Source organism: Balaenoptera physalus, assembly GCF_965194825.1.
Source record: "Balaenoptera physalus genome assembly, chromosome: 4".
Taxonomy (NCBI): Eukaryota; Metazoa; Chordata; class Mammalia; order Artiodactyla; family Balaenopteridae; genus Balaenoptera; species Balaenoptera physalus.
This window is the reverse complement of record NC_138891.1, coordinates 107,546,105-107,569,610: the sequence shown is the minus strand read 5'-3', so window position 1 is coordinate 107,569,610 and position 23,506 is coordinate 107,546,105. Positions and strand designations below refer to the sequence as shown.

The 23,506-nt window shown below is 33.0% G+C and overlaps 1 protein-coding gene across 5 annotated transcripts in view; it reads left to right on the top strand.

Annotated features, from left to right (window-relative positions):
* CADM2 (cell adhesion molecule 2) overlaps positions 1 to 23,506 on the top strand; it is a 1,048,372-nt gene that overhangs the window by 947,479 nt on the left and 77,387 nt on the right. For all 5 annotated transcript variants that reach the window (XM_082460494.1, XM_082460492.1, XM_082460493.1 and 2 more), the window contains one exon: positions 13,780 to 13,958. In XM_082460494.1, the coding sequence (XP_082316620.1) occupies positions 13,780 to 13,958 (179 nt within the window). The remainder of the gene's footprint in view (positions 1 to 13,779; positions 13,959 to 23,506) is intronic.

The following is a 23,506-nucleotide window of genomic DNA, read 5'->3' as shown; positions in this document are numbered from 1 at the left end:
GGGTAAATAGAATAAGCAGGAAGTTCAAAATGAACACTCCCCCAAAGTATGTCTTTCTTGCTAAATACTATGCTTAATATGTCACCAAAACAACTGGTGGAATAAACATAATGAGGGGACGGACCTACTATATACATATTCTCACAAAGTCAGTCCTTGGATGATAAAAGTTACAGAGCATTTAGATTTTTTTCCCCCTTGTGTTCTGATCTCTAGAGAGATATAAAGTTATCTCAATTAATTAATTAAAGGCATTGTAGTCAGTTTTTTCTAAAGTGTTTTCAAAGGAATAATATTGGGAAATTCGCTCTAAGTTTTCATAATTTAAAAAAATATACCCATGTGCTGTCCTTTTCATACAAGTTTCTCTTCTGAGGCCCATATGGTCTTTTGCTTCCATCTCATGGCTTCAAAATTTAATCCCATGTTGACTCTCTGGAAACACACAAGTGGTTATCTTGGAAATGAGGCCGAATATATTTGGTTTTGTTTTTGAAACAAGAAGCTGACTCTTGGTAATCTCCACTGCTGTTATTTAGGCTGGGCATCTGTGGTGTGTTGGGCACTCAATCATTTTCAGTTAAATGTGCCTATGTCTTGTGAAAGTCCCATAAGAGCTTGCAGTATCATGATTATAGTTCCAAAGAGGAAATGTACTTCTTGAACATTTCCAGGTAAGCAATTTTCTTGCAACAAAAACCCAATTATTTTGTAAATGTTCAGTGGGAAACTCTAACACTAAAATGTCTCAATATGTTTAAGACATTGTGGAGTGATCATGTCATATCCTTGCTTAGATTTTCAGATGTGTACTTTTGGGCTCATGGATTTTAAAATCTCTGTTTCTTTATAATATATTAATTATGAGATTACATCTAAGCATTTTACTATTTATTTAAAGATCTGTAAACATTCATTTGTGTTTATATAAAAACAGTCATCAAAATGGTAATTGTAGGAAAAGTGCAGAAACAAAAATCACTCTTAACATGTAAAAGAGCTGAAATATCATACTTCATCCTTGATTAAAGAACATGTTAACCTATTGCTCAACAAGTGCCATTCAGTAAGATTTGTTTTTTCTCTTTGCAATTTTTTTCCGTAATACATGTCCTAATGTTAGAGCGAGTATCCTTCTGGTGATCACCATTCAACTTACTGAGAAGTGCGTTATTTTGTGCTTGTGGTAAATAATTTGATTATCATGTTTGCAAATATATGGAGAGAACAAACTGTGAAAAAATAAAATTAATTCAGAATCACTGGAGATAGTATTATTTCAATTAATGGTGAAACAGAAAATTTTTATACCTTGGAAAGCCATTTATTCAAACAATCTAAAGAAAATTTCTTGCATTATATGTGTTTTTACAAAGTGTGGTATATATTGATTTGCTTTTCTAGATATAACCTCAATCATACAGGAACCCCTAAACTTCAAAGTTTGAAAAAAAATTTAAACAGCAATGTCCCAAGTTGTAGAAAATATGAACATTTACAAATGTTTCCAGTGAGAATGAGTAGAATATGTCAGTGATTGTTGATGGCCTTAAAGCCCAACTCTTTCAAATTCAAAGTACTGGAAATATCTGGGATGCTTCAAGGAAAGGAGAAAGAAGAGAGAGACAGAGAAAATAAAAAAGACAGGAGAAAAGAACAGCAACTCTTGTGACTTGTGACCAGCAGATTTCTCTAGAATGGTGAGCTGTGATGGACTTCAGCACAACCACTCAAAATTACACATACAGAGATGAATATAGTGAGGTGACCATCAAGAAGCAAGATGAAAAATATAATAACTTTCCAGTATAGGGACAAAAAGACCTAGAGGCCACAGGAGCTCTCATTGTGGGTCACAAATGCAGTGTTTTTCAAATAGCTGGTTGTGGCTTTTAATGAGTCATCAGATTAATTTAAAAAACCCTTTTTAAAAACCAAAAATAAAATGGAAAAATAATAAGAAAGGAAGGAAGAAAAAGAAAAGAAAATGTTACAGTACATTAGAAAGAGCAAGCTTTTATTTCCTGTGTGTGTATGTTTGTGCATTGTGTAAAGCTGTAAAATATATCTTTTCCTGTAGGTCGCATTTCAAAAGATTTGAAAATTGTTACATTAACACCAACTGTGGTGAAGCTGGATCTTGGGGACATTCAGGAAAAGAACATGCTAAATCCTAATCACTTCAGTTTCTCTAAAACTGTCACTACACAAAAATGTATGTTCAAACTGAGGAGATTTTAGCTCCAAAAAAAACAGTTGAATGGCACTAAGTATGTACTGTTTAATAATGCAGAAAAGTTTGATCCTTTGCGAAGGATTTCATCCAAATGATTAAAATATACTTGCAAATGTTTTAATCTTAAATTTCAATTATCTTCAGCATTTACTTACATGAAGCATTTAATTCCCCAGCTACCAGATAAATGATGTGCGCTTTACTTTTACTTTTCCAAGACCATTGGTTTTAATATTAGAAAAGAAATAAGTCGTGGAACAGAAACAGTTCTATAATGGTGACACAGTGTTTAACATAAGTATTAGATCTTATAAGGTTAATTAGCACAATTTTATAGTAGTGAAAGTAATGGATTGTAAAGTAACTCTTTTATGGAGAATAGGACCCTGTCATTGCAACGTGCCCTTGAACTGAATGGTTTTCAGGCATCGGACTGATAAGGATGCTTGTAGATACATTTTATATGGTATCAAATTGTCCTTATAATGTACACAGGTTGATAAGGTGGGAAATTCTGAGAAACTCAGACTCATAAGTTATTGATTTGAAAGACATGAAAATGTTCCAAAGTCTATCTTAGTCAAAGGAGGTTTCAAGGAGTTCCTAAGTTTCAAAGAAATTGAGAACAATATTTTCTTAACAAATTTTTTTTTAAATATCATAGAGATTTTGAGCTTAATGTACATACACAGAAGGACTTATTATTGCTTGGATGAGGGAATGAATGTTTACTCAAGATTTCTTGATCTTTTAACCAGGAATTAATGTTCCGTGTTTACCAAAGGGAAAAAAAATGTTAAGTGTAGATAAGGCATGGGTAATTGTTTTGCTTTAGCACAAAGAGATTAGCTTAAGCATTTGTCACAGTCTTGAATATTTTTTCTTCAGTGCTAAAATCTGTCACTCCTTCAGGATCATAGCAATCTTATCTTTTCTGGGGATAATCTTTTATTTCTTGTGCCACAAAGCGTCTGGAATTATACAGTTTGTAGTATGAATGCTTTGTTTTTCAAAAATGTTAAAATAATTATCAATGAACACTACCTTATCAGTAAAAAGTGGTTCAGGATTTCACAGGCACTCTAAAAGGTGCCATTATTTTCAAGTCTCTAAAGGCACTTACCTCTTGCATATAGTTTATTTTCTATTTCTACTACAAGTTTCTAAACTTGTAGGCAAGAAGTACCTTAAAAAGTCAGAATCAAGTAGCATATGCTCAGATTAATCAGGGTAGAAGAAATCCATTTCTCATTTTCTATTGAGATTTTAAATCTAATGATGAAGTTAGCATTGATTTTATTGTCCCATCTAAATCCAATCTTTAATGTAATGAGACTCCTCCTACTTGACACTATACTAGTGCAATAGTTGATTTCAGGAATTTACATGAGTAGATAAATTCAGAATCAGACTTTCAACTTGCTTGATAGAATAAGTAGGCTTGATTTTCCACTTCAAACTGACTTCATTTATCACTGCATTAAACACCTTTGACCCTATCAGGCAGAAGTACTGATGGTGATATTTGAGTAGGGGCTTTCATTGTTGAGACTTTCAACAGGAATCACTGGGATTCTCAAACTGCAAAAGAAGGGAAAAAATCATTGCTTTTCATAAAAAGAATTTTTCAAGTATAGGAAATATCATGTCTATTCTGAGCAAAGACTAACCCTTAAGAATTATGTGGATATAGCAAGAGACTGAAGAACACGTCCAGAAACCACTAAAATCAGAAGGGAGTGGAGACCAATGAGGAAAAAAAGCTAAGGAACTATTTCACTCTTTCCCTCTCTCTTACACACACAAATACACAAAGACATATTTATTAAATGAAATACAAATAACTGCAACAGGCTAGAAACACAATGGAAAATTACATACGTTAAAGAGAAGTAGTTACATTTTCTTCACCTGCATAATTTCTTCAAGTCTCCTTTTCCTTTTTTTCCTCTTCACTTACTGTATTATTCCAGCCCTAAATATTTGAAATATCAGGACAGAGCCAACTTAACAAATGATGATACCAGCTGTATCAAAATACAGATTTTGCAAAAATAATTATTCTAAATATTATGTTAAAGAGCTATAGGGGGCAGAAATGTGTACATATAATCATATATTTTAAACATTTATGAAAATACATGGGGCACATTTCCACATATCAGAAAAACAAAACTTTTGTTTTTTGGCCGTGTTGGGTCTTCATTGTTGCGTGTGGGCTTTCTCTAGTTGTGGCAAGCAGGAGCTACTCTTCATTGAGGTGGCTTCTCTTGTTGCAGAGCACAGGCTTTAGGCACTCGGGCTTCAGTAATTGTGGCATGCAGGCTCAGTAATTGGGGCTCGTGGGCTCAATAGTTGTGACGCACAGGCTTAGTTGCTCCACAGCATGTGGGATCTTCCCAGAGCAGGGATTGAACCCCTGTCCCCTGCATTGGCAGGCAGATTCTTAACCACTGCGCCACCAAGGATGTCCCAAAACTTTTTTTTTTTTAAGTCATGAAATACTCAAAGACACAGTAATGAAATTTATTTTGCTTCAAAATTGCCTTTCATTGCTCTTCATGTACATTCTTGCATGACGACTTCAAGAACAGTATTTAGAAAACAAACAAACCATTACCCTCTCCTCATTTTTTTTCAGTTAGTTTAGATGGCCTGACAGGCAAGATGGAAAAGTTGGGTTCATCAGGGCTGAGAAATAACCAGTTAAGCACAATGGATGGGAAAAGAAAAAAATATTGATTGCATAGTAATACTGATTAAAGAGAGAAGTTAGGAGTGGATTGAAGAATTAAGGTAAATGATGGGTTCAGTAGTTAGGATTGGAGATTTTGATGATGAGCTGAATAGTGTGCTGAAAAGATGGAAGGCTGTGATCAGAAAAATTGAAATATTGATATTCAAGGAAGTGAAGTAATGATGATGACAAAGTTTAGTGTATGATTATGGCTGAGTAGGGCTAACAAAATAATTATTGGATATGAGAGGTTCGGGGAACTGAGAGGTCAAGGAATTGGATGAGTTATAAATGTAAATATGTAGGTCAATGAATGTTTAAAGAGATTCTCTCTTGTTCCTATGACATTAATTTCTTTTGACTTCTCTAAGACATACTGGATTTCATTGTCTTTCTTTTCTCTTCTCCTAAATGTTTGGTAATCGGTTTTTTGTTTTCTCTCTTAAGCTTGGACACTTGCTTGGCTCCAACCTCTGTATAAATTCTAGTCCTGCCCTCTGCTCCAGTTTCTAATTTCTCATTCCTTATTGCTAGATGGAGATGTATTTCTTTATTTTCTTCTAGCACTTGAATTTAGAGTTTCTTAAACTGAAATCATCAACTTTTCCTTTCCACTGTATCTCAGTTTGTTTCCACCCTGGTTTATGTTTTGTTTGTTTGTCATTTGGTTGGTTAGTTCGTTGGTCTTGCATTGTTATTTTTTCCTATTCAGGACTAAGATTGTTCTCATACAGACTAGACTCCATAAGGAGAGTTTCTCCTCTGTTTTCACTAACACCATACATTTTCTAACTCCAAAAAGTTATGTTTACTTTCCCAAGAGCTCTTCTGTTATATTCTATTTTTCTGTGCTTTCCTTTATTATTACTCCAACTTCATGTAAATCTTTGTTTTCTCTCTTCAGAACTCTATATATGGTCTCTTCATTGAATTTTCCTTTTTCAGGTATTTCACATTGGTATACTTAAAGGAAACTCTGCTCAGAGATATTTACTTCTCAAAAGAGTTAGTAAAGCGTTTTTATTATTCAGGAAAGTCTGGATTTTTCCACCTGATACTCAAGGCCAGGGTTGAGTGCCAGGCTAAAAAATGTACAGGTTTAAATGTACAGGTTTGTGTTTTTACCCCCTACCTCTCTATTCCAAACTTTTTCATTTCTTTGCTTTTGTTCATCCTCCTCTTTATGACCAGAATGTTCCCTACCATATTTCATTCTGTATTCCATATTAACGTCATCATCAGTCTTCTGGTCTAATAGTAAAATAATACTTTTTCATGTTCAGCTTCATGTCCTAAAAACTTTGTCTCGGACTAAGCTTCTTATGAGCGTATTTGGTCCTGTTCCTTAATATCAACTTACATCTTGGCTTTTGATTTTATTACTCCCAACTCAGTTATCACATCAAATACTTTTAACTTTGCCCTCTCTTAATTTGTTATCTTAGCCAATAACACTATCACCTAGTGACCTTATACTCTTTCCTGGCATTCACCATGTTTAAATTCATCTATTCAACAATACGGCCTCTGGAAGGCAAACATCCTAACCAGGATTCTGACTCCTCTTGAGCTGTCATCTTCCATTTCTACCGCTCAAAATCCTGCCATAATTAGAGAGATGAGTCAAAAGTTATATCTTTCACAAAGCCTGTTGCAATGTTCCTAATATAGATATGATGAATCTTTATGATTTTTTATAACTCATTTATGCCACTTACCATATCCTGCCAAATGTTATGTTTGGTTAGACATATTTTATATAAACTATTAAAGTATAGTATCTCAGAGAACAGATATTATTTTAGTTTCCTTATGTCCCTCATAATTCCTGGTTCAAAACTTGCACTGATTTGTTTATAGATACTTGTTAGATAATAATTGTGTAACCTTATGAAGTATCTAGTCAAGAATATATGGGTATACTTTAATTAACAACAACAACAAAAATGTTCATTGATCTCTTACCTGTCTTAAGATGTAAGTGTAAGAGTAGGACATTTTCTGGTAATTAAACCCATCGAGACTCATTGAAGATTACTCTACTATAAACGTTTCTGAAGTTTTGTTTTCCCTTAAGCAAAACTATATCTATAAAGACAGACACATAAATGTTTCATTGATTTTGTTTTAAAACAAACCTCAATTGTGATAAGTAAAACATTCAAAGTTAACTTGGCTAATAGTAAAAGTTATTTGATGTTTTAAGAATTGCTCCCATGAAAAGTATAAAATCAATATCAGAATAAAAGGAAAACAAATTTCATTATAATTAAGTTGCACAACAATCAAATCTGAGGAAAAATCACAGCTTGTATGTATTCTCCAAGGGCCTAGATCAATATTTTTACAATAATTAAGAATATACCTTTCAATATATGTAGAAAGTTACTTACAAACTATGTTCAGAAACATCTCATTTGATCCTCAATAACAAAATAATCCTTTAAGTATCTTTAAATTTGAAATGATCAACATAATAAATTACTCCACAAGTAATCCCTTTCAGTCTCTTTCTGTTTATCTACCACATCCTTTGCTTCCAACTGAGACTTATTACAAAATTATGTTTTGAATTGGTTTCACAGCTTTAAGAAAGGCTACTCTTTGAACTTCCTTTGTATTTGTATTTTAAATTTTACAAAAGGAGCAAGCAACCCCAGCTTCTGTTTTCCTATTTTCTATTTTTCTTCTTCCTCACTTGATTGACAAAGTTTGGACTGTGGTTTATGGATGCAATATCCATCTACCCAATGGAGATTGCCTAGGCTAGATTTCTCTCAGAATCCTCCCTATGGGAACCCAATAAAATTAAAATTCTGCACTTGAAACCAATTTCAAACCCACTTTTCAATTAATTTTCATTTAAGTTCTCTCCCTCCATTTATCTAAAAATTTAATAGTATAAATGCTGAGGTTTTATATACAGACTCTGCAGTATACTTTCTTGATTTAAAAGTTTGCTTAAAGCAGAAAAAGGAATCAAGATGTTTACATAACTCCCACACCTTCTTTCACTTTAGAGTAAAAATATTATAAGAAATAGAGGGGAATTAGGCTTTAAAAAAATCTCCTGAGTATTGAAGCTTCAATCACATCTACTGCCACCCATGGATTTTCTAAACTGAAATAAATGCAGTAGTCATCTTCATGTGCCATATAAGTATATAAGGCCCCAAGTTATTAAATGTAAGTTCATGCTTTGTCTTATATTAAAGGAAATGTAAGATATATGTAACTGTAGTATGTAATTTCTTTCTTTTTCCTTTGAGCCAGAACAAGATGTTTACTTGAATGCTATTACAGTGACTTATTTTTTTCTTTTATCTAGAAAAAGTAACTTAATTTTCACAGGATTAATTTTAGAATTAGAACCCAACATGTACTGTGCTTATTGAAGGAAAAGACATTGCAGAACTCAAGGGGGATATAGCCATTTGGGAAAAGGAAGATACTGGAGAGTGTATCCATTCCAAAATTTGGAAGACCTTTTACTCTTGTCCACTTTGTAAGGATACTAGGAGAATTCTTTCCTTAGGAGATCTGTATTGTGGGACTGATATTTCTATAACTGAACTGCTTATTCTTTATTCTTTTCAAGCATGAGCCTAAAAGGGAAAATGGGAGCTATGAAGGCAAAGCTCATCAATAGTCTCATCAATAGGTATACTCATCAGTACCTAGGGAGTGAATGATTCCATATACAGTTGGAAGAATTAGAGGGATTGTTACTGTGGCATAACTTTACAGAATAAATGCCCCAATGACTAACTCAGGAGTTTCAGTGGATATTAGTAATTATGTTTATATCTAGTTCAAATATTAAATAAACCGGTAGTCTGAGAAAGTTGTGGCAATTCTTTCCAACACTAATTTATAAATAAGGAATTGTTAAAGATATCAGAGATTCTCCTATTAGATATCTACAAAACAGTGAGTTAATAAAAGTTTTTTAAAAGTCTGTTAAGATAAAAACAACTTCACTAAGACATTAGAATACAAGAGAATAAATATACAAGCATATTTGGTTCCTTTTTTCACTTTTATTTTCTTTTTGTTTTTTGCTTACCCTAGGAAGAAACTGCTACACAAATATTTTTAGATGCCTAAGAAAACAAAACATCTTTTTCAGCCTTATAGATTTGGTAGACAAACATAAATTTAATTTCATCTCGTTCAGAAGATTTTAGTTGAAAATTAATTGCTTTGAAAGGGGCAACTCTCTGGATTGGCTCTCTTAATATTCTTGCTGTGGAGTTATACAGTATTATCTCATGCCTGATGCTGTGTCACTGTCCTCTTATTCCTGGTGTCTGGCTCCTACTCTTTTTCAGCCTTATCACGTAGAGACTGTAGACTGGAACCACTTTTTAAATGATCTCCTTTGGTTGCCTGAACAGCAGGGAAGATTTTTATTCATTTGCAGCAAGAAACTCAGTCATTCTAGGTTCCAATTAGAGAAAGCCTAGGGGCCCTCTTTATTAAGCTGAAACACAAATTGTATCAAGACTTGCTAAACCAGTTAATATTTTTATGGTGAAGCTTATTTTATTAAGAAGCTTGAACATTTTAAGTACTAATTGGAATATGTATAGACTATTTTTAATCGATGTGTAAACTCTAACCTCCATTTTGTTAAAATTGCATCTTATGGTGCTAAATTTTTTGCCACCTTGAAGATTTATCATACAGAGTACAATCAAGAATCCTGCAATGTTTGGTGTCAGGAGTGACTTATACTGCTATAATCTCCTGTTAACCATTTTTGCAGGTGTTTGTTCATTATTTCCTAAAAGAGAGAATTATTATTCTAGAAAAAAAGTTTTTTAAATACTGGCAACTTGAATAATTTTTCTAAGTCTTTAACTTCGTTTCTATACACAAAATTTAAAATATATATCTAAATTTAATTACATATTTACAGAGCCATGTGCTTTAAGATATGACTTAAAGCTTATGAACACTAACAGAGAAAAAATTGACAGTTTAGATTTGGGGAGTATAAATTTATGTATGGAAATGTATAGGTATTTGCATATAATTATATCTGTGTGTTTAAATTCCAACTTATACATGAATAAATATTGCCTCTTAATATAATAAAATACTCCTATTAAGCAGTATTTTAAGGATGAATTTTCTGAAATTCAAATTATCCTTAAGGTAACTGTTATCTTAATGTTGGCCTTATGTGGCTTTGTAGAAAGGATGCAATTTCTAATTATTTCAGTTACATGCAGTTAATCATGATTTTATTGTGCCAGCTTTTTTCTTTAAAGAATTTTAAGGATGTCTGTGGTCCAAGATTATCCAGTCTATCAGTTTTAAAATAAGAATTAGTAAATTCAAATAGCAACAAGCAAATATGGAATATATGAAGAAAGTTGAGAAGTATTAATGGTTTGACTTTTATTAAAGATGCTATCAGAATGAGTTGTCTGTATAATTGGATGATATAAATTATTGTATTATTCTAATGTTTTTAGATAACAAGCTTTTACTAAAAATCTAAGCGATTTTTTTTACCACATTGCTGATCTACTTATTTTGATACAGTTTACAATATTTATTATTATTTGGTTCACAACTTTTATTTCTTTTACAAAATTTTGTCGGAAAATTATATATTCTTCATCTTAGAAAAGCTGTGGTAGTCATAGGCACCACTTATCAAGACCTATGTTCTAATTGTATTCACAACAACAAAGCATAAGTTCAACGTTTTCACCAAAATAAACAAATAATTTAAGCTTTTTTGAAAATAATTTACAATGATAAGATAAAATCATGTTTAAATTTAAAAATTTTAACATAGAAGAACTAGGAAAATATTCATCATGTTAGAACACAAGGGGTAGTGGGCAAAACATTGACTATGGATTCAGACCAGGGTTTGAATACATCTCTAATCTTCTATATTATTATCTGCATTATATTTTTTAAAATGATACTCACCATGTTCTTATGAGGATTATAGAAAATCTACATAGAGTAACTAGGACATTGTCAACACATGGTTATAGATACTCATAACCATTCTTATCATTAACAATTACATAAGACTGAACTCTTTGAAGGCAGAAATTCATGATTCATTTATCCTTTCTTCCCTGAAAGCAGGTTTTGAGAATTCTTTGCAAGTATTTGATTAAAGGAGAACTGTCAGTTTCTATGAGTTCAGTTTTTTCTTAGATTCCACATATAAGTGAAGTCATACAGTATCCGTCTTTCTCTGTCTGACTTTTCCACTTAGCGTAATGCCCTCAAGGTCCATCCATATTGTCACAAATGGCAGGATTTCCTTCTTTTTTTATGACTGAATAATATTCCATTACATTTGGAATTCATTTTCTTTATCCATTCATTTGTAAATGGACACTTAGGTTGTTTCCATGTCTTGGCTATTGTAAATCGTGCTAAAATGGATATGGGTGCAGATACCTTTTTGAAACAGTGATTTTGTTTTTTTTCCTTTGGATATATACCCACAAGTAGAATCACTGGACCATATGGTAATTCTATTTTTAATTTTTTGAGGAACCTCCATACTGTTCTCCATAGTGGCTGCACCAATTTACATTCCCACCACCAGTGTAGGAGGGTTCCCTTTTCTCCACACCCTCCCCAACAATCATTACTTCTTGTCCTTTAGAAGGCAGCCATTCTAACAGGTATAAGTGTTATCTCATTGTGATTTTGATTTGCATTTCCCTGGCTGTTAGTGATGTTGCTCATCTCTTCATGTACCTGTTGTCCATTTGGAAATATCTCCTTTGGAAAAAATGTCTATTCAGATTATCTGTTTTTAATCAGGGTTTTTTGCTGCTGACTTGTATGAGCTCTTTCTTTATTTTGGATATTTACCCCTTATCTTATTTATCCAGACATAATATTTGCAAATAATTTCTCTCATTCCATAGGCTGCCTTTTCATTTTTTAAGTTGTTTCTTTTGCTGTGCTGAAGCTTTTTAATTTGACGTGGTCCCACTTGTTTATTTTTGCTTTTGTTGTCAAATCTGAAAAATCATCACCAAGACCAATGCCAAGGAGCTTCTTTCCTGTTTTAGGTTTTCAGGTCTTACATACAAGTTTTTAATCCATTTTGAGTTGATGTCTATGTATAACGTAAAATAGGGACCCAGCTTTATTCTTTTGTGTGTGGCGCTTCAGTTTTCCCTGCACTATTTATTGAAGAGACTGTCCTTCCCCCTATTGTGTATTCTTACCTCCTTTGTCAAAAATTAATTGACCATATATGCAAGGGTTTATTTTTGAGCCTTCTATCCCATTTATCTATGTGTCTATATTTTTGCCAATATCATACTCTTTTAATTACTATATCTTTGAAATATCATTTGAAATCAAGAAGTGTGAAACCTCCAGCTTTTTCCTTCTTTCTCAAGATGGCTTACCTATTTGGGGCCTTTTGTTGTTGCATACAAATTTTAGGATTGTTTGTTCTTTTTATGTGAAAAATGCCATTGGAATTTTGATAGGGATTGCATTGAATTTGTAGATTGCTTTGGGTAGTATAGACATTTAATACTAATTCTTTCAATCTATGAGCAAAGACCATCTTTCCATTTATTTGACCTCTTCAGTTTCTTTCATTAATGTCTTATAGTTTTCAGTGTACAGATTTTTTACCCCCTTGGTTACATTTTTTTTCTAAGTATTCTATTCTTTTTGTTGCGATTATAAAATAGATTTTCTTAATTTGTTTCTGATATTTCATTGTTGGTGTATAGAAATTCAATTGATTTTTGTCTATTGATTTTGTATCTTGTAACTTTACTGAATTCATTTATTAGTTTTAAGAGTTTTTTAGTGGAATTTTTAGGGTTTTCTTTATATGCTATCATATCATCTGCAAATGAAGACAGTTTTACTTCTTCCTTTCCAATTTGGTTACCTGTTATTTATTTTCCTGCTTAATTGCTCTGGCTAGGACTTCCAGTAAAATGTTGAATAAAAGTGGCCAGAGGCAGGGGTGGGGGATAGGGGAAATGGGTGAAGGTGGTCAAAAGGTACAAAATTCAAGTTATAAGATAAGTTCTGAGGATATAATGTATAGTACGCCACCTATAGTTAATAATACTGGATTGTATATTTTAAAGTTGTTAAGAGAGTAGATCTTAAAAGTTCTCATCACAAGAAAAAAAAATAACTATGTGAGGTGATGGATGTCCACTAAACTTATTGTGGTGATCATGTGGCAACATTTACATATATCAAATCATTATGCTCTGCACCTTAAACTAGTGCAGTGTTGTGTGTCAGTTATATCTCAGTAAAGCTAAGGAGGAAAGAAAAGAGATAACTTGCAGAAAAATAAACCTCTAGAAGGATGAGAAAGCAGGAAAGGTAAGAGGGAGAAATTTCAGGTGGTTTCAGGCAAAGCTGTGCCCCAACAATGGTGGCCCCAAATGCAAAGGTATAATTCCAGGTACCTCTGTGAAAGGCTGCTCCAATAGCCCACAGGCAATCCTCCAGAGTCCAGCAGGTATGAGACATTTAGCCACAGAATCTGGGCCGCAGGACCTGCTATCTATCAGTGACTACTACAGTGACTCAACTAATTAGCTCCTTAATACATGTCTGCTTAGTTAAGGAGAATAGAATAAAATTATAATTGCCATACCTCCAAAATCTTCTGAGTGAGTGCATTATGGTTCTTTTGGTACCTTATAGAAGTTAGCACATAGTTATCCATGAAATGGGTGTTAAATATTATAAATTGCTTAATTAATTCACAGAATATGTAACATTTCATATATTTTTTGTTTATATGCATGTTTAAATCCAATAGGCCAGAACCTGTTTTGTGGACAAAGGATGGCGGAGAATTACCAGATCCTGACCGAATGGTTGTGAGTGGTAGGGAGCTAAACATTCTTTTCCTCAACAAAACGGATAATGGTACATATCGATGTGAAGCCACAAATACCATTGGCCAAAGCAGCGCAGAGTATGTTCTCATTGTACATGGTGAGTACCTTTTGACATTATTATACATGTGAGAATGACCTGAAAAACTGCTTAAATTTATCAAAATCTTTAGACTAATAAACAAATTTAAATGGGTTTTCTTTTTCTTTCATATGGACTTCTCATAAGTGTAAATATCTCCAAGTTTCACAATTAATATGTTTCAAGTCAAACTAATAAAATTACAGCCTATACTCAAAATAAAATTTATATTTGTGAAAGATTTTTTTATTATAAATATACTGTATAATATTTGGTGGTGAATAGTAAATCATATTAATGGTTTTCTTTATGTTTTACAAATGCTTTAAATTATAAATCAGAATCATGAAAACTATTTTCCCTAAGTTAATTTTGGTAGTATTATCATAAAAATATGCTTTATAATCAGTATTACTAGTTTTACAAAGAGAGACAGCATGTAATCGAGATGTAGCAAAGACAGAGGTGTACAATACTAGTGAAAACTGCACTAATTTCTTATGAACAATAATTTGAAACACCCACAGACATTTTTTTCTCCTCTGCAATAATCTCACAATTTGAGTAAATATAGGAAAATGGCAAAAAGACATGCCAATACCCAAGATTAAAAAGAATCTCTGTTTTTCCTAAACTCCAAAAGCCAGGACAAGTTGTTCATGAGGTAGCTTTAACATATTGTTAGACGAAGATGAACTTTTCTGAAATCGATAAATATCACAATAAACAAAATTAGGTTTCTTTATTGCAAGACTTCTCAGAGTTTATTTATAGGGTACAATGTGAATCTCCAAGAGAAAAAAGCATTAGAGAATGTAAGATTTTTCTCATATAGTTCACCAAGAAAACTTTTTTTAAGACTAATGTTGTGTTCTACACAATATTACAGTATTTGAATGAGTACTGTGTAAAAATTACACAATGCTGTAATAAATCCAATGGATCTTAGAAATCCTGAAGGGAGTACATTTATTTGAAATCTTTCTCATGAACCTAAGTATAAAATAACTGTAAGAAGCATGGGTTAATTTTATACCTTTCCAAAAAGGAATTTGGGAGATAAAGTCTAATTCTTTGTAAAGGGATTTAATTTTAGGGGAAAAATAATCCCATTTGTGTTTTTTTCGAAGATGTTTACTTTTTTATGATACAGGCCAAAATTGGAGAAAGAATAATGTATTGAATCAATTTACAACTTTATTTTCAAATTGCCTTAGTGTCTACCATTTCTCAGTTCTTAATAACACTTTTGTTCTTGAAGGCAAACAAAGTCTTGCATTGAATAGACTTTCCACATATAAACATCTTGAAGGTAGCAGAGCTGAGAGAGTAATTTCTAGTATCTCATTAATTGTGCAAATTCCAGCTTTTGGGAAAGATCAGCCTAATCAAATTAGACTGATAAATTGGAATTAAATGTAGTAACCCCCTGTAGATAAACCCTGCCAGGCTCACTGCCAGAGAGAATATAACAACCACTGAGTGTGTCAAGAAGATAAGTTAGATCCTTAGAGCAGGATCCAGGAGTAGCTTTCAGTTCGTGCTGACCTGGATGTTTAGATCCTGCAGTCACGGAAATGAAGTCTGATTCACCCTCAACTTGCTAAGCACTTCTCTCACCTAACAGTTTTTGGGAACCTAGGGGCATGTTGCATAGCATGTCACATTGTGTTGAAAGCAATATGGCATAAAAATATAGAGAATTAGAAGGGAAGTGACAGAAAAAATAATATAATTAGTTGAAAAGTATGTCATCTGTTTTTTTAAAGTAATTCAAGTGGGGAAAATTCATATGTTTTCTCAGTGTTTGCAAGCTAGCCAACAGCATGATTTCCTAAATAGCCAAGCTACCTTTAGGTAGTTGGCAGTTGACATATTTCTAATAAATACTTCTCTGAGTACTTTGTAAGAAGTCATTTTTGGCTTTGCTTTTTGAACTACAATTCATCAAAAGCACCCCATAGATTAATGCTATTCATGCTGCTAGATAAATGCTGTGAAGTTCAACAGTGGTTTACCTAGGATTATTGACACAAGTAATGAGAGGCTCGATGCAACAGTGAAACCATATTACACTGTGTTTAAAAAGGGCTCCAATTGGGTTCATTACAAAATAAAGGGTTTTTTTTCCTCCTTTGTGCACAGGGTATAATGTTTCATTAGTCACTGGTTGTATAAATATAAAAAGCTACTCTCTTCTGTTAATGGTTTGGCTGTTTCAAAACCCAACTACATGATGAAATTTGAGTGGTATTTCAATCTATAATGAATGCTGTATGCATTTCGGAATGGAGTGATAAGTGATCATTTGTGAGAACTTTACCCTTTTATCTTTTACACCAAGTTTGATTTTATATTAGCTGTGATAATTTAATATAGCTCTAGCACAGAAGGGCCTTTCATGAGCTGAGACTGTCTTTGATTCTACCACAGTTACGTAGGTTCTATTGATTCTTAACTTGATGGAGGTCAGAGCACTTTGCTGTGAAATCATCTGCTATCTCGGTACCATCCTAATGGTTAGATTTTATTCTTTGGGTGTCAGTGGAAGTGCATTATTTAAATGTTTTCACATTTAATTGTTAACAGCACTGACTTTGTACGTCATGGACACTGGAGTGTTCCCCTCCACCCTAACCCCCATGATACCTTTGCAAATTTAAGCATTACAGTTGCAGATGGTAATTTGAAACTGCCAGTCTGGTTCTCACTCTCAATGAAAGGCCTAACAAAATTCAGTACATGTATACAAATACCTGTAAGATAAAACATTACACTTTTGAAACATTTGCACCGTAGAGATTCCATTAGGAAAAAAGGTACCATTTTTTCATTAACAAGCTCAGCAATGGAAAAATTAATCTGTTAAATTAGTAGCCATAGTTATACTATTAATTCCTGTGAGCACAGTAGTTTTTTGTTTTTTGCTTCTGTATAAAAATATTGAAGTTACTCTCATGTTATTATTGTTTTCATGCTATTTATTTCCTTTGAATGGCTAATTAGTTCCATATTAATGGTCTTGAAATATGCTGTTCCATTGCTGTTTTTACTATTTGGAGAACTCAGATCAAAGGAAATATTCATTCATTCCTCAAATAAATATTTAGCATTTATTCACTGTGTGCAAATGCACTATAGGAGCAACGGTGAATAGCACTCAAGAAGCTTAGAGTTAAACATGAACGATAAGCATTCAAGTAAGTATAGTACAAAAATCAAAGAGTTATAAGAGTATGGATATACAATGATGTAGATATTCAGAGTTTGTGACAACATGGTCCAAGTGTCTGGAATTAAAAAAAAATAGTAACACAGTACTACTGGATTATTTATAAACAAATGGCATATGTCATAAATAGAAGTACCCACCAGTGCCAGGTACATAGATATATAATAAATCAGAGTATTATTATTATAATATTACTAGTAGTCTTATGATACCTTAAGTCAATCTCAGTCCAATGCTCTGGTACAAAATTTACCCAAAGGTTGTGTACAATTTACTGCCCATAGTCTTCCCTGAATGATACCCAGAGCATAAATTAAGTTATCCCTATTGAAGAATGAGAAAATTCTATATTCTTGTTAACTAAGCAGTAGAGAAGATCATAAAAAAATCAACACTATAGCAAATTAGTAATATAGAGAGAGCAGGATAAAAGTTATAATCACCCTTGTTTCTCTGATGCAACATCAAGTTCAGAAAGTTTAGATAAAATATCCTCTCCTCAAAGAAACACTACCCAGATCTCCATCTTTTAGTCTAGAGATCATAGAAGATACCTATTCATCACGCAAGGAATGGCTGCAGAGAACTGAGAATGACCTGAGACTAACCTTATTTTGTGGTTGGGGACGATTCAAGTCCTTATATTTATTTGTCCTCCATTTATTTAAAAAGTATTCTTTTGGAAGTGTCAGAAATTTATAGTACCTGGGAAGTTTTGAAAGAATATCTATGAAGAGTGGAAAACATAAATTACCACTTCCCCCCAAATCCTATACTTCTTCCTCCTCAACTATCCCAAAGCCTTTGACCTCCCTTCACACTCATGCTAGAGAAAGGCATAACCATGCCTCAGAATACACATGGAAGATGGACAGTGGTGCTGGAACTCTTTTACTATCATCTGCCCTCCCCAGAATTCAGGAAGAAATACAGTAATACAAGTAGAAAAAATGAGTAACTTATTTCTTCTTCTACCAGTAGCTGTACTAACTATGGCAGGTCCACACTGTGGAGAGGAGTAACAGGGAGTCCAGTGTGAGCTTCAGTGGAGAGGACACTCCACTTAGGACCCATCTCAGGGCTGTCTCACACAGTCATGGCAGAGTTGAGATGCACTATTCCAGAACGTTGTTCATGATACTCACCATCTCTCTTCAAATTTACTTTTCATATTACCATAGTAGCCCTTAAGTGAAATTTAAAATTATCTTACCACTGCTTTTTTTCCATTACTTCACTGTTTTTGATTTACAGAAATAAGCTTTTATAACAATTCATTACTTCTTCATTATCTTAACTCTTGCTATTCTTATTTTGAATAAAATTACCCACTATACACCTTTCCACATTTTTACTTTTCTTAATATGTACATATTTTGCTTTTTCTAGAAAATTTCATATGTATGACCGTATAAAAACAAGTAAAATTTTTCATAACTAGTATTATTATTATAGTAGAAAGTGAAATAGTATAAAAAACTTGTTTATGTAATGCCAATCAGTTTACTGACAGTTGCTGACTTTGTATCCCTAAAGTATCACTTGACAGTTATGGTTTGTTTTATATATTTGTTCATGTATCTATTGAAATGAATACTGATGAAAAATGTGATATTGCTTTTTGTTTGTTTGTTTGTTTCCGGTATAATTTACCTCAAAAATAACACACACATAGAATAAGATCCATCACATTTTATTGTTAGCTAGTAAGAACAATTATAAAAATAGTGTTTCAGGTTTTTAATTTTTATAGTAAGAGAGAATATTACTGCTAGAAATATCTATGTGTTTTCATTTAGTGAAAGGTATCAAACTATTAAATATGCCTTTCCAGCTTTAAAAAAATTGATACAACTGCTACTTTCATTTCACTTTGCTTTTATTGTTTAATAATCAATGTCAAAATTACGCAGAGACAGAATGTTGTACACCAAGACATTACAGATTCCTGCATCAAACCAAGCTTCCAAACTGTTGTTCATTTAGATACCTGTCTCTTTCAGAGACTAGAAGTAAATGCAGGTTCACTTCCCATCCCAGGTGCTGATTCTTCCTTGCAGTCAATTTGCTTACCATGGGAGAGAGGGAAATTGAGTCATGGAGGGTAGCCTTTCTTTCACTTTAGCACACATTTCCAAACCATCTGTTATCTCCTTCAAATACTTAACTAAGGTACAAGATATAAATTCAGTTGCTTTAGGGTTTTAGTTCCTGATCCTAAATTTAGCAAAATAAATAATACATATATAGGTGCATGCCATACTAATTATGAAACAGATTAGGAATATCATAAATAATATCCTAAATTTCTTTTTAAATTTGTCTTACTGTAGAACTAAGCAAATATGATTATAATACATACTTTCCTAGTCTTAAGGTATATATTTTACATATTCCTTCTATGATTATCAATGATTTGAAAGCTAATGAGAACTCTCATTAATTAAAATTAAGAATGTACTTCTGTGCTTCATAGTAAATATGTAGCTAGACTAAAAAGTTGGCAGTCACACTTACATTTACTGTTATAATTATCCAGCAACAAAACATTTAGAAACATTGAGAGTCTACATGATTTTTTTTGCTTAGCTGTGCTGTTAGGAAAGGTAATACAGATCAGAATGGAAATAAGAGAGTGAATCTTCGAGCTCAGATGAGTGGGTGGGGAGCAAGAAAGAGAAGACTGGATTAATGGGCAGATGTACAGCCAGCCTAGCAAACATTTGAAAGGGATTCAGCTAAAATCTGTTTCCTCACATGGAAACAGACCTACCAGTTGGTAAATTAATTCTGCGTGCTCATAATGAGCATTTTTCCTTTGGAGATGCTTTCTTTAGAAGCATAGATGGAAAATTATATGGTGTAGGAAGAAAAGGATAGAAAAGACATCCATGTGGAACAACAAAGAGTGCACTGATGGAAGAAGCCTATGGCTGCTGCTCTCATCTCCAGTTGAGAGTGTCCAGACAATAAACTAGTTGGATGAGTCTTAAAACAGTACCTTCTTTAATCGCTGAGATAAAACATAGCATCTCTGGACATGAATAAGCAGGGAGAGCTGTGATGCCTGTGGGAAAGGAGTACCTCTGACTGGATGAATATGCTGTTGAACTCTGCAGAGAGAAGTGGAACGGGATCAAGTAGTGGAGACAGGGGCACTGCTTTCATTATAAAGCATTTTGAAAAGTGGATATGTACAGGCATACCCAACACGGAGTTGAGGCTAAATTTCATCTCTTTAAGATGAGCCTAAAGTGGATAAAGTTTCACCTTTCACGGTAAAAATTCATTGAGATACCACTCTGAAGTAAATGTTTCTGTGGTACCTAGATGGATCACTGACTAAAATGTCCACGCGGAAAACCCTCATTCCTGTCTGAAGGGAAGAAAGACTCCACCACCCAACAAATCCAACATTTAAAATGTTTTCCCTTGCACTCTTTATGTATGATCTTTTCTGTCAATTGCAGTAAGGTAAGCAGAACAGAGGGGTTATACCCGTGGCACTTAGTCTTTCTAGATTTTTTTTTTAATCTTCAAAAAAGGCTAGATTATAGCTTTATAAAATGTATAGAGCTCTTCTCCCCAAGTATATATGCATTCATTCATTAGAGAAATTCAATCAATATTCAACCGCCCATGGGGGGAAATTTTTGGCATTCCTTTTTAGAAACAATGGCATGCCTAACTAGAAGAAGATTTTACATAAAATCTGCTTTGTAGCTTCTTACAAAAATGTAGTGTTCACAAACATTGTAACAACATATCACATACTTGTTCCAGAATCTAAGAATTATCCTTGAATCCTCTCTGCCCTTCTTTCCAATTCATCAGCAAGTTCTGCCGGCACTGTTTCCAAACCATTCTCCCAGTATGTCCACTACTTTCCACCATCCTTTCTAGCCTAGACTATTGAAACATTGTCTAATGGGCTCCCTGCTTCCACCTCTCCAGTCTGTTTTCCATACAGCTGCAATATATAAATATTTTAAATGCATATTCCTTCATGTCTTTCCCCATTTAAATTTTGCCAAAGGCATTTCATCACACTTAGTATAAAACCCAAATTCTTATTATCCTAGTTTATCAGTCCCAGATTTAGCACCTACTCTGTGACACTTCATCATTCTCCACGCAGTTCTGTCTCCCTGGTCCTCTTTCAACTCCTCTAAGACTTCAAGCTTTTCTCTTTTTAAGACCTTTGCCTCTGCCTGGAATGCTTATCCAGGAAGTATTGATACAAGGAATGCCATCATGAATGGTCTTTCCAAGAGTGATTTCTTATAATTCATATCTCAGATTAAATGAATCTTCTCAGTGAGGCCTTCTTTTGTCCTCTCTATCTAAAGCAGCTCCCAGTCACATATGACTTTATTTTAATTCTCTGCAGGGCATTTATCATTATTTGGTATTTTAGTTGTATATTTGACTGTAGATCTGTACATGTATATGTATATGTGTATTATACACGTGTACATATATTGTATATGCATGCATTTATGTGCATATATTATATGCACAAAGCAGAAATCTTATCTTGGAACAGTGCCTTCTAAATAGCAGGCAATCAAAAATATTTCTTTAATGATTAAATTTATTTATCTCTCTGTTTCTCTCTTTCAACAGAAGAAACCTTAATAAAATAATACACGTATGTATGTATAGGTACATATATACATACATAAATATGCACAAACTCATATTCACATACATACACATATATACACGTATATACCTAAGTGTATATGTGTGTATGTGTGTGTATACACTGCCCTAACTTCTGAACCAAATCAGGGTAATGATATTCATTCCTTGGTCACCAAAATCAAGACCTTTAACTTTCATTCAATATTGGGAAAATAAGTGAGATGTATTTACTTGGCAATCCATATGTAAATGGCGCCTTATAGATTTAAGCAGTGCACAGTATGAATAACTGTGTATAGAAGAATTCACATCTCCAATAGAAATCTTTGAAATTAGAAGAGTTTTGCAATTGACTTCACATGTCTGTTTATCTTTTCACAAAACTCTATGACGATAGCTAACTTAAAACTGGATTTGTTTTTTGGAAATCTATATCCTTTCTCTTTTTTTAATATATCATTTCTTATAAAGATAACATTTATCTTTAAATGTAAACAGATGTAAAACTTCTCTGAGGCATGGCCTGAAAATCCACATCACAATGATATTACTACTAGTAATATTTTACTATTCCAGGAAATTTTTCTTGAGTATCTGCTGTATATAAAGTGCTAGGCCAAGCACTGGAGATCCTATAATAAATAAGTAAACACTCTCAATTATGCCTGGACTTCTTAGTAAAAATAAACCAGTGAGGTGTTTTCACTCATATGTTTTACCATGATGCAATTTCACAGATGTTTCAAGGTCCCCTCATTAATTGTAATATTTCAGGAGACATAGCCAGGAGAATATGAAATTCCACGATTAGAAATATATTACTTTGGTAAAATGTTCACTTCTTTATTGAGCCTATATTTTAAATATAAATAATTTGGGGAAGGTTATCAATCTGTGTCACCAAATTCCATGTGGGAATTAGTTTATTAAATAAGCTTTTTTTAAGGTTAAGAAAGACCTTGCTTTTGCATGAGAACTCTGAATTCTAGGGTTACAGGTGATAGGAGGGCATATTGAAAGTGGAGCTCAATAGGCATTTCTTCACAATTCTGCTTAACATTATTCTTAGTGTTTATTAGGGATTATCTGTTGTGGATACATCCAAGAGACTCTGTTTATTAATATGCTTGCACAAAAAGTATCTACAAATAGCGCTTGTTGGTTTTTTTAAGTTACAGGATAGCAAGTTTATAATAATATTTTTGAAACCCTCCCAAGTTCTCCTTTAATTTTCGTTTAAATAAGCTTTTATATTGCAATATTAAATATTATATTTGAATGCATTTTACTACCTTTAAAAATCGATCAGACAACAAACATATATGTGAAAATTAGAATTCATTAGAATTAGTGCTGTGTAATAACTTCCAATTTAATGACAGCAGTTTTTAACTTATACAAGTTGGTAACGTAGTACAGTAGCACAGTTTAGTTAAGCCTTAAGGATATTTAGTTCAGGATTCCATTGTTACTCTTTTATGGAATTTGTGTATTAAATAAGAAGAAGAATCATTTATGCATAAATGACCAGGTCTAAACTCTGTTTTTTTAGATGGAGAAGCATAGATGCAGAGGGATTAAATTATAGGCAAAATGTCTCTCAGTTATTTTATCACAGAACCTAAATGAAAAATCAAAATATCTGGATTTTTCAATCAGTAATCTTCTACTATATCATACTTCCCCT